A 15,641-nucleotide genomic window follows, 5' to 3' on the forward strand; every position below is an offset into this window, starting at 1 on the left:
TGACGCCAGTTGGTAGTACCGAGCGCCCCCAAATCGTTGGTCACCTGATCCTTTCACCGAAGATACGAACGTCCTCTACCGCGTTTTCTACCTGCGAGTACCGAATCAAATACCTTTCTAGCCGGAGCACTTTCTTCCATTCGCACGACATGACCAAACCAGCGTTGCCGCTGAATTTTTATGCGCTTAGCTATGTCAATGTCGCGATATAGCTCATCATTCCATCTAATTCGATACTCGTCGCCAACGTGTAAGGGACCATAGATCTTAAGAAGAATTTTTTTCTCGAATGCTCCCAACGCCTTCTCATCACTGTTGGTAATTGTCCAAACTTCTGCACCATACAGCAGGACAGGCATGATGAGAGATTTGTAGAGCGTGATTTTTGTGAGAGAGGGCTTTATTTCTCAATTACTTACTTAGCCCGAAGTAACATTTGTTGGCAAGAGTGATTCTTCGTTGAATCACTAGGCTGACATCGTTTTTGGTGTTTAAGCTGGTTCTTAAATAAACAAAGTCTTTCACAACTTCGAACTTATGATTGTCAACAGTGACGTAGGTCCCAAGACGCTCAAGAGATTTGTTTGTTGACAGAAAGTACTTTGTTTTATCCTCATTTACCACATGACCCATTTGCTTTGCTTGTTTTTCTAAGTTGGAAAATGTCGCACTGATGACGCGGGTGTTCAGACTAAATTCTGTATGATGATAAGTAAAACCATATATTTACATCCACTTTAAGAAGACTTTAAAAAGGAAATTAAATTGTCTTCGTTTCTGACATTTGTCCCACAACATTTTTTTTAGTGTTACCATAAAAATAATTGAATTAAAATTTATTTTTTACTACGAAAAAAATTGCAACATTTTATTTAATTTTAACACGACAATTTGCTTGACTTTTATTTTTATTAACATTCGAATTTACGGTTTTTTAATAGAAAAAAATTTATTTAGCAACTGAAATTCTACACGCGAATAACAAAAGTCGCGGTTTGAAATACGATAAATTTTATTTTATGTGCACTAAAATGATATATAAAAATTCTTATTTGAGGAAGAACGAACAATTGCCATTGATCATATCTAAATTTATTAAGCAAATTGTTTAAAAATGTTAAAAACAATAGAGAAATTGTTTGTCATGAACAAAACTGCTTTCATATCTTTCGAAAGAAAGAAATTTATTCATGTACAACCATCTGCACTCAAAACACATTTTAAGATTCCACGAGAAGATACTTTCGAGCTTGAACAAATGTTGGTTCGTAATTTAGATATTTAGATAATTATTTTTATATTTGTTTTTTCAAAAATAAGAATTCTTTTACAAAATGTATTTTAAAGTACTTTTTTTAGTTCTCATATTTGCTTTAAGTAAATGCTGTTTAGGATATGCACTGCAGATAAGATATTGAAAAGTAACAACAGAATAGATAATAAAACATCTGTTTCGACATAAAGATTTTCATGTACAAGCTTGCATTTTTATCTCAAAACTTGTACTTCGGAACAAGGAGATAAGAAGAAACTAATTCACATTTCTCAGAACTAGAAGGTTTCATTGCGAAAGTGTTAAGATACTATTATACATCAAAGTTGCACATTTGTACCAGCAATAAAAGTTGAGACACAAAGTTTTTCTTTAGATAAGAAAGAATTAGGTGACATATATAAAACTGTTCCAAAACATACTTAGCATTATGCACTTTGGTAAATAATTTAATAATAAAATTTTAGTTTATGCTCAAATATGTGCAATTATTTATTTAAGGAATACATAACTTTAAAAATAAATAGATTGCATATTAAATACAAAACCATATAGTTAATAACTTAACTAACTATTAACCTATTAGTTTAGGCTAAATTTTTTCTTTCAGAGTTGTAAAAGAACAACATTAAGTCTGGTTGAAACAAATTGGCATCACTTTTAAAATATGTTAAATGCTTGTTTTTGACATATGATTTTTGTTGTGTTTAAATTAATTAATTAAAAATTAATTAATTTAAATAAAACTATTAACCTATTACATTAGGCTTAATTTTTTCTTTCAGAGTTGTAAAAGAACAACATTAAGTCTGGTTGAAACAAATTGGCATCACTTTTAAAATATGTTAAATGGTTATTTTTGACATATGATTTTTATTGTGTTTAAATTAATTAATTTAAAATTAATTAATTTAAATAAAAGAAAACAAAATGAATATTAGAAGAGCAATGGTAAGCATTTTTATCTTATATAGTTAAATTAATATATTTCTTTACTTATTTTATTTTATTAGTAAATAAAATGCTCATATGATCTAAACGGATGACTGGAATTTTGCAACATATTTCCATTGAACATTCACAATAGACTGATTTTGGAATTTGGCTACACTTAAGATTTAAAAATTTTTGCGTGTAAAACCTAAGTCTGAAGATTTTAAAAGCATTGTAGTCGTAAGTTGCTAGTATTTTTTTGCTACTCTGAAAGGAAAAATTACGGCTATTATAGTTAGAAATAAAGTGACTTCTAGATTTCCAAAGGAAACCAATGTACATTGCTACCTTAATAGGGGCTCTCGATCTAGTATTTCTTTCTTGGTCCAAATTAAAAGTCTAATATCTTGTTTAGACTTTTTTCTGTGTATACAATTTAGTATGAAAAAATTGTTGGGGTCATATGTAAGAAAGGGCGATTAAGCAGACGCTGTGCTCACTAACTGCAGATAAAGTCACAAAAAAACGTTCAATATATTTTGATGGGCAGATCGAGTAGTCGGTATAGGTTATAGCAGCCTTTTCGGAATATCTTTTGTGTTCGTTTTTAGGATAACTGGCAGCTTTCGCTGTAATAGAAGCCTGGTAATAGCTATCATTGGTTTGCAATCGCAATCAGTGGAAACCCTTTTTAAAAATGGCCAAATCCGAACATCGGTTATAGTTGTGAACTATAACCAGTGAATAATAAGATGAATTATATTTATTTGTTTGTGTTTTTTTTTATGAATAGATCATTGTTTAATTTTTTTTTTTTTGTCAAGATTCAGCACACAAAACAAAGTCAATATTATTACTGTATCTGCCTGTTCGATGTTGTTTTGAGCGACAAATGTTGTAGAAAAATGCTTACATATATTGATCAATACTCTGACATTGTTAAATTAACTGATTCACTGATTACAAAATTTATTTCACACAATATTTTATTGACGACTTTTTGATTTCCCTTCATTTATTGAATATGAAACATTCATTTGAGTCACCTAGTTTTACAATTAGTGTGCATCTAACAGAGACAAACTGAAAAGATAGAAAAAGTCAAAAGGTTAATTATTTCAATTTCGAATGCAACAGAAGTTTAAGTTACTTCACAGCTAACGCAAACCTCGAAGATATGATATCATTCTGTGTGAAATCTTCAAAAGAATAGTTAACCTAAGAGAAAATGCGAAATTCCGTAGTTGTCAAAAATTGAAAAAAATTGAAAGCATTCCAAATTTTTAACCTAACAAGCAAAAAAAACCTCAAAAATACAATTTAGTGACGAATCGTTACAGAAAAGTAACTTTCGCTTTAACATAAAAGACGTGCCTTTCAGTCGAAACCTCAGCAGATACTCGTACTTGTAGCGAAAAACAAAGCAACTGCAATAAAAAAAAAATCAAAACAATGCGTAAAAATTTTTTTATTTTTATTAAAATATGATCAATTAAATTATGTTCTGTGTATGACATAAAAATATAAATTCCTCAGAACTTGTCTATGACGAATTATTTATACATAGTTAATAATATGTATATATTGTACATTCCATAAATACTATAGCAAAGATACTTAACAATCTGAAAGATACAACAGTAGAACTTATTGCTTACAACTTTGGACTTTCTCACACATATAACATTTATTATTAAAAAATTTATTTCATGTTTTTATGATTGTAAAAATAAAAATATATAAATAAAAAATAAATTGAAATATTTCGATAGTTTAATCTAAAATATTTTTATTTTTATTTATTTATTTACTCTATCCAGTAAACATTCATTAAATTTGGTCTTATATATACAATCTGATGGACAAAGTTTCATAGATCAATATAAATTTCATAGTCGATGAAAATTAAATATACTTTCATGAGTTTTAGACTCTAATTTTTTTATTCGAGTTGTTTTTTATTGCCTATTATAAATAACTTTTTATATTTTCTCTCGAAAAAGTTATTACATTATATCTCAAAATGGTTACAGGCTCCTCGGGGAGGTATACAGATCTGAGGTCATTTATTGCTTAGTGTGATGAAGTGATAAACAATAATCTAGTCAAGGTGTAAAGACGGGTTTTGAAAATACCTTGAGTTAAAAAAGAGTATAAGCGCTTAAGTACACTAGCTCAAAACAGTTTCAACAAATAATATAATATACATCTATATAGAAACTATCCTAAATTTGTAATCTCTCAAGTGAGAATTTGTAAACTCTCACTGTCCGAGGATAGTCTCTGTACTGGAGAAGAGCAATTAAGGTCGAACTATTGACAGCATAAAGTACGACAATTAGTCTGATATATTTATACCAAGCTATGTGATTAAATCATAGATCATGAATCATGACACTACCAACAATTGACAAAAACGGCACACATCACTATGGGTGACATTAATAGGAATACATGTATACGTTTTGGAATGAAGTCAATAATTTTTATAGTGGTGCTTTGAAAACAAGTCCCGATTCAAGAAGTTACGAATGAGCCAAGAAAACCAAAAAGAACTAAAAGTCTAAAAATGTGATGAACTAGTCACGTATTTTGAGAACTCAATTCTTATGTTGGAAAACAAGCTTTCCAATGATAATCGTTATCCCTGTATAAAACCCGGAGAACAAAGCCGACCTTACGTGTCCACACATCACATGATATTATATCTTTACTTCATCCTAGAAGAAACCAATGTTTAAACGATTTATCGAGGAAGAAAAAAGTATGAATAGTTCAAATTCTAATATATTACTTGAATAGAAGTAATAACCATATTACTTCGATTTCCATATTACTTGAAAAGAAAATACTCTTGAAATTCAAAAACTATTGAGCGATTTTTATAGCGATTTCAAGCCCCAACCACTAAGAATTCTATTAATTTAGGATTTAATACAGTGCAATTCTTTTCTGAGTTCTATCTTTCTCTTTTAATATAATTTAAACTACCTCTGAGGTAATTCATTTTCATTACTAAAGAAGTTGAATCCCATTTCTGATCATTTTTTTTGTTTACAAATCTTCTCAGAAATCGTTTTAGAATTTTATACTGTTCAAATAATATATAATATGTTATATATTACAAAAATTAAAATTAATTTATTTTGCTATTAACCCAAGTATCTTATTGATATCAGAATATCTCAGGTGTTATTTATTTACTACGTAAGGTAAGTTAAACTTTGAACTTTCAGAATGTATTTTATCTCGAATTTTTTAAGCATTTATTTAATAAATATTAAACAAATGCATAAATGCATTAAATATGCACAAAACATTAGATGTTCATTAATTTAAAATCAACATTTGTAGTTTATAGTTTCTTATTTTTATCTAACATTTGCATTACTCGTATGTGCACTCTTAATAAATTCATAATGAACTTTGCGAACTTTCAGTTACTGACTGTGAAAGCTTTAATTATGAAAAATACATAATTCAAAATTATTTTTTTGCATATATTATTTATATATAACTAACTTTATATACACTTTAAATTGTTATATGTATTATCAAACAATGTTTCAGTAATAATTTTAAACTTTCTGTTAGTATCCATTTCTATTTTCCAACAAATCTAACTACTATTCTATCCAATCTTTGAATTTTTATTCCTTTAATCATTCTTACAAACATAGAACCGATGTCTTCAGTAGTACCAACATTGATTACAAAGAGTGAGATCATTGAAAAACGAAACTTGAAATGGAAGCTAAAAACTAGCCTATAATCCACATTTTCCCCAGTAGTAGTTTAATGATATGTTAATGAAAGTTAATTATATAATTATATATATGTATATTATATATATATATATTATATGAATTATATTCATTTCTTATCGCTTTGAAGGCTTCAGAGATAGTTACTTTTTTTATTAAGCACACTACACATTAGTTAATTATTTAAAAGTATATTATAATACATTAAAGAATATACATATTTGTCTCTAACTATATCTGCTAATATACTGCAGTTAGTAATGATCTAAGCTAAAAACCTAAACTGGCTAACGACGTGATTAAATCCGATTTTAACTTCCTCTTAAATAACTGATTAGTTATCGTTAGTTTTTTCGTTACAGATGTTTAATAATCTGTAGTTATCTAATTCGTGTATTGACTATTCTTTAAAATTGGTTATTTAACCAATGATTAACAAAAATTATAGCAGTAATTGCAGTTTTTCTGTTAAAATGTTTTAATTGCTACACTCAAAGACTGATTATTTTATATATTGATATATAAATTGATCTATACGATGTTGGAACTTGTAGTTCAATAAATATATACAGATTTATAAAGCCAATAAATATTTGTTAAATCCCACTGATGATAAATATTTAGCAATAGTCGAAATAACTGTATTCAAAAAATCTTCTATTAGTAAAAGAGTTTCATTAAACTTAATATAAAACAAAAATCAATGGTAAGGTTAATTAACCCGAGTTTAACCAGTCAATTTTATTTTTGGTTAATCGTTGATTTGACAGAATTTTAACAATATTTTTTTGATTTTAATTTAATTTTTTTTTATTGAAATTTAGTAAATAATTTATGTGGTAATTTTGTTAAAACAAATATTTTTAATACAAAATGCAAAAGTTTTTGCTTTTACGCTAAAAATACACTTCAAAATAAATAACAAATTGTCCATTTTGACGAAAGAAATTAAAATCTTAATATAAACTATTTCGATTAGTTTCAAATTACAACAATAAAATTTTATTATTTTATTAATTAATTGAATTTTTGGCTGTCTATACAACTGTTTCGAGTATTGCCAAATAAATAGTCAACATTAGTGGTCTTAGAATTATTTGTTGTATTTAATTATTCGTAAATAATTTTTTGACACTGCAAGTACCAGGAATCGAACTCGTGCCCTGCTAAATTTGTAGTTCAGAGTCAGCGCTTCTTAACCAACTGACCCAAAGCCGTACTTGACTTTTATATTCGGAAATTTTTCTGGAGTTTCGTTAATTTGCTGTAAAAGTTTTTTTCACTGGCTGTGTTTATATAAGAACTAAATCATAAACCAGCTGTAGAATAATTAAATTAATTAATTATATTTTTTTATTTTTAATTGTTAAATTCCAACACAATTTCTAAATTGAAAAAAGTAAATTACTTTAAAAAATGTAGTCTTTACTATTACCACAGTCATTTATCTTTTTCCTTTTTAGATGCAAAAAAATCAACTTAACACTTCAAATTATGAAAGAATGTCGAAGAGGAGAAAATATTATTAAATGGAAATCAATCAGCCTCTACCGATATATGAATGCTTAGAAGAGTATCATCTTTCTATTTAAGTGTCATTTATTTACGCCTTCATATCTTCATATCATATGTCATTTTTTTTGTTTTTGTTTTTGCCAATACGCGCCCAATTACATTGGGTTAAGCATGCGAAAATGCATTGCAAAAACAATTCAAATGCAATTAAATAAAATTAAAAGTTACAACAAAAACAAACTAGCAACAAACAACAGGTTTCTTACCTTGTAATAGATTCGCCAGATAGAAACATGAATGAGGCGGCGGCATATGTTCGCCGTTGGTATTAAGTTTTGGTTTTGGTTTTGAGCCCGCAACGTTGGCAGTTGGCAGTTGGCAATTGGGCTGGCAAATTTAATCACTTGTGGTATAATTTATGATATATTAAATTCATTTGATATATGATTTTTTCTCACAAACTTGCGATTCAAACATTTTTTGGCTTTAGGCATCGTTACTATATATTGTATACTACTTGTATACAATATATACAAGTAGTATATACAAGTAGTATATACATACGAGTGTAACAAAAATTACTGTGTTGCAATATTATTTCAATTTATAATAATTTTATTTTAAACAGCACTAAAAAAGGTTTATTTAAATTTTTTTTTTTATTTAATAAATAACAATTTGCAGCAATTGGTAAATCAAAAATATGTTTCATGCGTAGGAACTTAATTAAATACATATATAACTACTTAACAATGACTATATATTTTATAAACTGTTTAAAAACAAAGTTTCATTTGCAAAAACATTTCTTAACAATACCGCCTAAATGCCGTTAACGAAAACAAACCACAACCATACAATTTAAAACTTCGGCGGCAACTGATGAACTGCTGAATGCTTCAACGAACGTACAACAAGAGCATTGCAAATAAAAGACAACTCGAAAAATAAAAACAAAAACAGTAACACAACATATGAGCTGCTCTTTCTGCCTGTTGTGCCAAAGTTCCGCCGAGAGAGCAAAGCTAATTGCAACAAATAAAAACAAAAACAAAAACAATTATTCAACTGACTCACTACTAATGAAACATTTTTTTTTATTTGAAATATATTTTGTTTTTTATTTTTTTTTTGTTTTTCTAATAACTATTTTTGCGTATACAATATTGCGCCAGACTCTGAGAGTTAAAGCAACTGTTGAAATATTGGAAAAGGAAACGTTTGGAGAACACTGTCAACAGTGCTTAAGCACTCGGTCAGTAAGCTTTTGCGTATGTTTATATTGTTGCGATAAAAAAAATCCAGCCGACTTTGAGCAGTTTTTTAACTAAGTTTTTGTTTACTTGTTAACAATTTACTTAAATGTGCAGTAAATAAGCTCAACAACAACAATTTAATTACTCATTGGATTGAGTTGTGTTTGAATTTGCGGTTTAAACCTTTCACAGCAATTTTGCTATCATTTACAGTTATTTTCGTTTTTTTTTTTGCATCGTATTTGCGTCATATTTAATTAATGCATTTTAAATTTAAGTAACTGGTTTTTATTGAACTTAATTATGAGCAAATATATGTGCATAAATATACGCAATAAGAAATTCTTGTAACTTAATAAAAAAAATATTAAAATGTCACATCTCAGAAAAAAGTTATAAATTAAGAAAAAAAACTTTTAAGTACCAATAATTTTTAAATTAAATAATTAACATTAAATCAAGTACTCTTACTTACTTACTTACTGTTTTCCTCTTCTCCTTGTGGAGCATAGGGCCTCTGCCATAGATCTAAACCATAGATCTAAATTTGCATTATTAAGTTCTCTGTCTATAGTTTTGCGCCATGTTTGTGCTGGTGCGCCAGGTGTTCTAGAGCCTTGGTACAAACAATAAAAGCAGGGAAAGCAATAATACATTATATGTAAAGTATAATTAAAAACACATGAAGTTTGAAACTACAGCTTTTGGTTTTACAAAATAAGAAAATTATAGATTTAAGGCACCAGAATATTTTAAATATAACCGCCGTGAATATATAACATTCTTGCCTTATAATAACTTGCCTTATGTATATATAAATCTAGGAATTACAGCGCCGCTGTAGCACAAATGTAAGCTACGAAGCTCAACAAAATAATGTAGTAGATTTTATATTAAAATGCACAAAACATTATTATTCTGAAGCTAAAGCTGAAGCTGAATTCTGAAACTCATTCTTAAGTTATCAGCATTAAGAGTAAGAGATAACGTTTATTAAGTCAAAGTTCTAAACATTTTTAATTGTATCTTTTATTAAGTTTTTTTAATAAATAAAATTATTCTAATAATTCTAAAAGCAATTAATTTTTTATATTTTTAAACAATTTACCAATTTATTTTTTTTAACTAACAATTTTAATATTATTTCCATTCCATACCTTCTATTATGGATGATTAACTGGACTGTTACTTACAGTATTAATATAAAAATTTTGCCCTAATATATTAAGATTAAATTTAAAAAAAATTTTATTGCAGTTTTTTTCTGAAAAATTAAAAATGAATAAATTTTCTTTTTTGTAACATAGCTTTGCTGTCTTTTATTGCTATAGCACCCTCATAGGTGTATAACATTCAATAATTATAATAGATATGAGATACAACTATAAAAAATATTACAAATCTGGAGCCCCTTTAATTTCGATAAGTATATAGATAGAAAAGAAAAACGGTTACTCGGTAGCCATTACACAAAATACGAAAATGTCAAGAACACTCAGCACTGCAGACTTGATACGACTGACATTTACGATTTGCTCATTACACATCTAAAAACCGCGTAGTGTATTTATTTAAATGTCATAGAGTGGAAGCAAACATTGTATTGAAGTGCAATTTTGTATAATAAAAGATATTAATAATTATATAGATAAATGGAAACTTAAAAAGTTTTCAAAATATTTGAACAAGTCTAAAATAATTTCAATTTCGGGAATGTTATTATAAATCTTAGTAGCGTTCGTTTTTTTAGAAAAATTTTCCTTTTTACTAAATGGAAGGTAAAAATTTTAATAGAATTTGTATTTGTATATATTTTTTATTAGAATTTTAATATTTGATATTATTTGCGTCTTTATATTATATTTGAAGAGACCACTGTAATTTTTATTAATAATGACTAAAAGCAGTAAGTACGATTTTATTCTTTATTCTATACTTTCGTTCACTTCTCTTTACTTCGTTTATTTGATAATAATTTCGAATAATAAATGAAGTACGATTTTATATTTTGTTTTACACTCTCGTTTATGTTTCTTACTCGCTTTTTCTGACATTTCGCAAATGTAAAAGAACGCAACCTTGCGTTTTTATTGTATTGTGCACAATTTTGACAGCTGGAAGGCAATAGCGGATGTCGGAATCTCACATAAAGAAAAATATTTCTAAATTGTTGTGTAAAAGAAAAGTTTCTAAAAGATACGAAAATAATTTAATTTCACATTATTGTGTATTTAAAACTTTTATTGTTAGTTATATATGATAAATGTAATAAGGGCATACGAATATCAATATTTCTGCTTGTAGCTAAAAATAATAAAAAAAAGTCCGCCACGATGAGTGTAGATGCAGCATTCGGTCCAAGTTCTCAGACTCTGACCTTCCTTGACACTGAGGAAAATGATTTAATTGGTGCGGATACACAAGCATCTGATTTTGATTTTCGCGATTTTACTTTACCATCTCAGTCTCAAATATCTCAACAAGATCCTTTACCAAGTGTAGCAGGTTCTAGCGGCCACGTAAGTTATGATTTTTGCTATTTGCACATGAATATCGAGCTTTAACATTTATATTATATAGCCATTCGGTCGAAAAATAGAATTGCCCAATAAGTTGAGTACAATTACTAATGGATTGGCTGAATTACAGTTTGAAGAAGAAGATGAGGAAACTTCTCTTACATCTGTTAAGGAATTGCCACCACATGCCTGCAAATATTGTGGCATCCACGACAAGGAGTAAATTTATATAAATTTCATTTATTTATTCAATTATAAAAATGTTACAATTTAGAACGGTAGTCATGTGCAATAACTGTAAAAAGTGGTTTTGTAATGGTCGAGGCAGTACATCTGGTTCCCATATCATTAATCACTTAGTACGTGCTAAACATCGTGAAGTCACCCTGCACTCAGACGGGCCATTAGGCGAAACAGTCTTGGAGTGTTATTCTTGTGGTGTTCGTAATGTGTTTCTACTAGGATTTATACCAGCTAAAGCAGATTCTGTAGTTGTTTTACTATGTCGGTATGTTAAGAATTATGTTTAAATTTTGTTACAAAATTTATTGTTTTATACAATTTTATTGTTTTTAAAGACAACCATGTGCTGCACAAAATTCATTGAAAGATTTAAATTGGGAACAAGATCAATGGAAACCTCTTATATCTGATCGTTGTTTTTTGTCATGGCTAGTTAAAACACCAAGCGAGCAAGAACAGTTACGAGCACGTCAAATATCAGCAGCACAAATTAATAAGCTAGAAGAATTATGGAAAGAAAATATTGATGCCACCTTTCAAGATTTAGAGAAGCCTGGAATTGACACTGAACCAGCACAAGTGTTAATGCGTTACGAAGATGGTTATCAGTACGAAAAAATTTTAGGACCGCTCGTACGTCTCGAAGCTGACTACGATAAGAAACTTAAAGAATCCCAAACTCAGGAAAATATTGAAGTTCGTTGGGATATTGGTCTAAATAAAAAAAATATTGCTTACTTTACGTTGGCAAAAACTGACTCTGATATGAAATTAATGCATGGTGATGAGTTGCGTTTAAGATATGTTGGAGAGATGCATAAAGCATGGAGCGAAGTTGGGCATGTTATTAAAGTGCCTGATAATTATGGCGATGATATTGGTTTAGAATTGAAAGCATCACCCGATGCTCCAGTTAAATGCACTTCGAATTTTGCCGTCGACTTCATTTGGAAAAGTACTTCATTCACTCGTATGACTCGTGCATTAAAATTATTTGCAATGGATCGCAATTCTGTTTCTAACTTTATATACTCTCGTTTATTGGGTCATGGTCGTCAAGATGGCAATGATGAAGTTCTATTTCGGTCACAACCACCCAAACTTTACACTGCTCCTAATCTCCCCGACCTAAACCGTTCGCAAGTGTATGCAGTGAAACATGCTTTACAACGTCCACTTAGTTTAATTCAAGGTTAGAAATATTTTCGTAAAATGTAAGCTATTATACTGTGGTTTTTTTAAATCTATTTAGGACCGCCTGGCACAGGAAAAACTGTTACTTCTGCTACTATAGTGTATCAGTTGGTTAAACAACATGGTGGACCCATATTGGTTTGTGCTCCTAGTAATACCGCAGTAGATCAGCTAACAGAAAAGATACATTTAACTAATCTGAAAGCAGTACGTGTGTGTGCTAAATCGAGAGAATCTATTGATAGTCCAGTCAGCTTTTTAGCTTTACATAATCAAATTCGTTGCATGGAAACTAATTCTGAGTTGAAAAAATTGCAACAATTAAAAGATGAAACTGGTGAGCTTAGTTCAGCTGATGAAAAGCGTTATCGTAGCTTAAAACGTGGAGCTGAAAATCAATTACTTGAAGCTGCCGATGTAATTTGTTGCACTTGCGTAGGAGCAGGTGATGCGCGCTTAGCACGAATTAAGTTCTCGTCTATACTTATTGATGAGTCTATGCAATCAACAGAACCGGAATGTATGGTGCCAGTTGTATTAGGTGCAAAACAATTAATACTAGTCGGTGATCATTGCCAACTAGGACCAGTTGTTATGTGTAAAAAAGCGGCACGTGCTGGTCTATCACAAAGTTTGTTTGAAAGATTGGTTGTGCTGGGTATTAGACCATTCCGTTTAGAAGTACAATATCGTATGCATCCTGAGCTTTCACAATTTCCGTCTAACTTCTTTTATGAGGGTTCCTTGCAAAATGGTGTATGTGCAGAAGATCGGAAACTTAAAATTGATTTTCCTTGGCCTCAACCGGATAGACCAATGTTTTTCCTAGTTACTCAAGGTCAGGAAGAAATTGCTGGTTCCGGAACTTCTTACTTAAATCGCACTGAAGCTGCAAATGTTGAAAAAATTACAACACGATTCCTTAAAGCAGGTGTTAGACCAGAGCAAATTGGTATTATAACACCATATGAAGGTCAGAGAGCTTACCTAGTACAATATATGCAATACCAAGGTAGTTTACATTCAAAACTCTATCAAGAAATTGAAATAGCCAGTGTAGACGCTTTTCAAGGTAGAGAAAAAGATTTGATTATAATGTCGTGCGTACGTTCCAATGAAAGACAAGGTAAATGATTTTTTTGTCAATTTTTATAAAAACATAATTTAAATATATCATTCTTATAATATAATCTTATTAATCTTAGTCTATATTATTATATTATTATTGTATTATTATAGTATTATTGTATTATTATAGTATTATTGTATTATTATAGTATTATTGTATTATTATAGTATTATTGTATTATTGTATTATATTATTAATTTCAATAATCATATGACTTCTGTGGTTGTGTTTAAGGTATTGGTTTCTTAAATGATCCTCGTCGTTTGAATGTTGCTTTAACTCGTTCCAAGTATGGCACAATTATTGTTGGAAACCCGAAAGTTTTATCAAAACAAGCATTGTGGAATCATTTGTTAAATTTCTACAAGGATCGCAAAGTACTTGTTGAAGGTTCCTTGAACAATTTGAAGGAGTCTTTAATACAATTTCAAAAACCGAAGAAAATTGTTAATACACTTAATATGGGTGCACACTTTATGAATACAATAATGGCAAATGCAAAAGAAGTTATTGTACCTGGATCTGTATACGACAGAACTAGCAATTATGGTATTAGTAGTGGTCCAAGTAATTTACCTGGCAATAGTTTTGGTTTGGGTTTCAATACTGGTATGGGTGGTGGAAACTTTAACTCAAATCAGGGTATGTTGATGTCACAAAATTATATGACAGGACCTAGCTATTCAGGCGGACGTGTTCCTGTTGGCAACGCCACACAAAATGCTGTATCCAATTATCAACAGTGGGGCAATCAACATGATTCTATTAGTTATGTTTCCCCAGAACGTGTGCGTGCAACTTTGAATAATATGCCCGTACCTGTTGGTATGTTTATGAATATGGGAAATATGCCTCGTCGCTTTTATAATCAACAAGCGGTGCAAGCTGCTGTAAAACAAGGACGAAACGGTGGTGGTAATGGGCAGACTAAAACTAATGGTTCTAACGGTTCTACTAGGAACCAGCAGGGTGGCAAAGGACGTCCCATTTTGGCCAATAGTTTTACAAGCGTTATATCACAAGCTAGTGCGTCACCACTTACTCAAAATATGTCCCAGCACGGTGGATTCGCCCTATCGCAACAACCGGATCTTTCTCAAGATTTTGGACAAATTTCCCAAATAGATGTTTTATCTCAAGATATATCAGGAGTAAGTAAATTGAACCTTTCTTTGAATTTATCTTGGTATTTAGTTTTATTACAAATTGTGTTTGTCTAATATATAACTTATATTTTAGGCTCAGCTACAGAGTGATCGTCTAAGTTTGGGCTTTAACAGCCAAAGCCAATTGACTCAACCGCCTTATTGATCCTATGGTTGATTATAACGCTACGTTAAACAATCAACCGTCAACAAAATTACAAAAAAAAAATTTTATAACTACAAATAAAAATTTTGAATCAACTATGCACACAGAACACTGCATTAGCAGACGCTGAAGATACTGAGAGAATACTTGAAAAGCGTTAATGACTTTTCCAACTTTCCAGATATTTTCAATGAAGTTTGGAAATAGTGAAACACATTGAAGGACGCGGTGATCTTGACAAAAATGTACAATTGTGTGCAAATGTGTGCTTTTGAACAACAAATATAAACCAACAAAAAAGGGAAACGGAAGGAGACAATGCAAACTAGAGAATTAAAAACATTAACCAGCCGTCGTTGCAACAAGAATGGAGAGCGATTGACAAGAAATTATAAACAATTTTCTTTATTAACGGAAGTACCTAGCATGAAACGTATGTTAAATATTTCAATGGAAACGTACTTTATGGGCGAACATCTATTCAGTTATAAATGCGCCAGACTA

The 15,641-nt window shown here is 29.7% G+C and overlaps 1 protein-coding gene across 3 annotated transcripts; it reads left to right on the plus strand.

The window, feature by feature from the left end:
- Positions 1-10,482: 10,482 nt before the first annotated feature.
- On the plus strand, positions 10,483-15,635 carry LOC119671322 (regulator of nonsense transcripts 1 homolog). Of its 3 annotated transcripts, none has more exons than XM_038081904.1 (8): positions 10,483-10,519; positions 11,046-11,260; positions 11,322-11,479; positions 11,535-11,768; positions 11,839-12,695; positions 12,756-13,823; positions 14,061-14,977; positions 15,066-15,635. In XM_038081904.1, the coding sequence occupies exons 1-8, from the start codon at positions 10,513-10,515 to the stop codon at positions 15,135-15,137; spliced, it is 3,528 nt and encodes a 1,175-aa protein (XP_037937832.1). In that variant the 5' UTR covers positions 10,483-10,512; the 3' UTR covers positions 15,138-15,635. The 3 variants fall into 3 exon arrangements, with proteins under 3 accessions (XP_037937832.1, XP_037937831.1, XP_037937833.1); XM_038081903.1 differs by lacking the exon at positions 10,483-10,519 and adding an exon at positions 10,609-10,647; XM_038081905.1 differs by lacking the exon at positions 10,483-10,519 and adding an exon at positions 10,967-10,986.
- The last annotated feature ends 6 nt before the right edge of the window (positions 15,636-15,641 follow it).

Source organism: Teleopsis dalmanni, chromosome 1, assembly GCF_002237135.1.
Source record: "Teleopsis dalmanni isolate 2A chromosome 1, ASM223713v2, whole genome shotgun sequence".
NCBI lineage: Eukaryota > Metazoa > Arthropoda > Insecta > Diptera > Diopsidae > Teleopsis > Teleopsis dalmanni.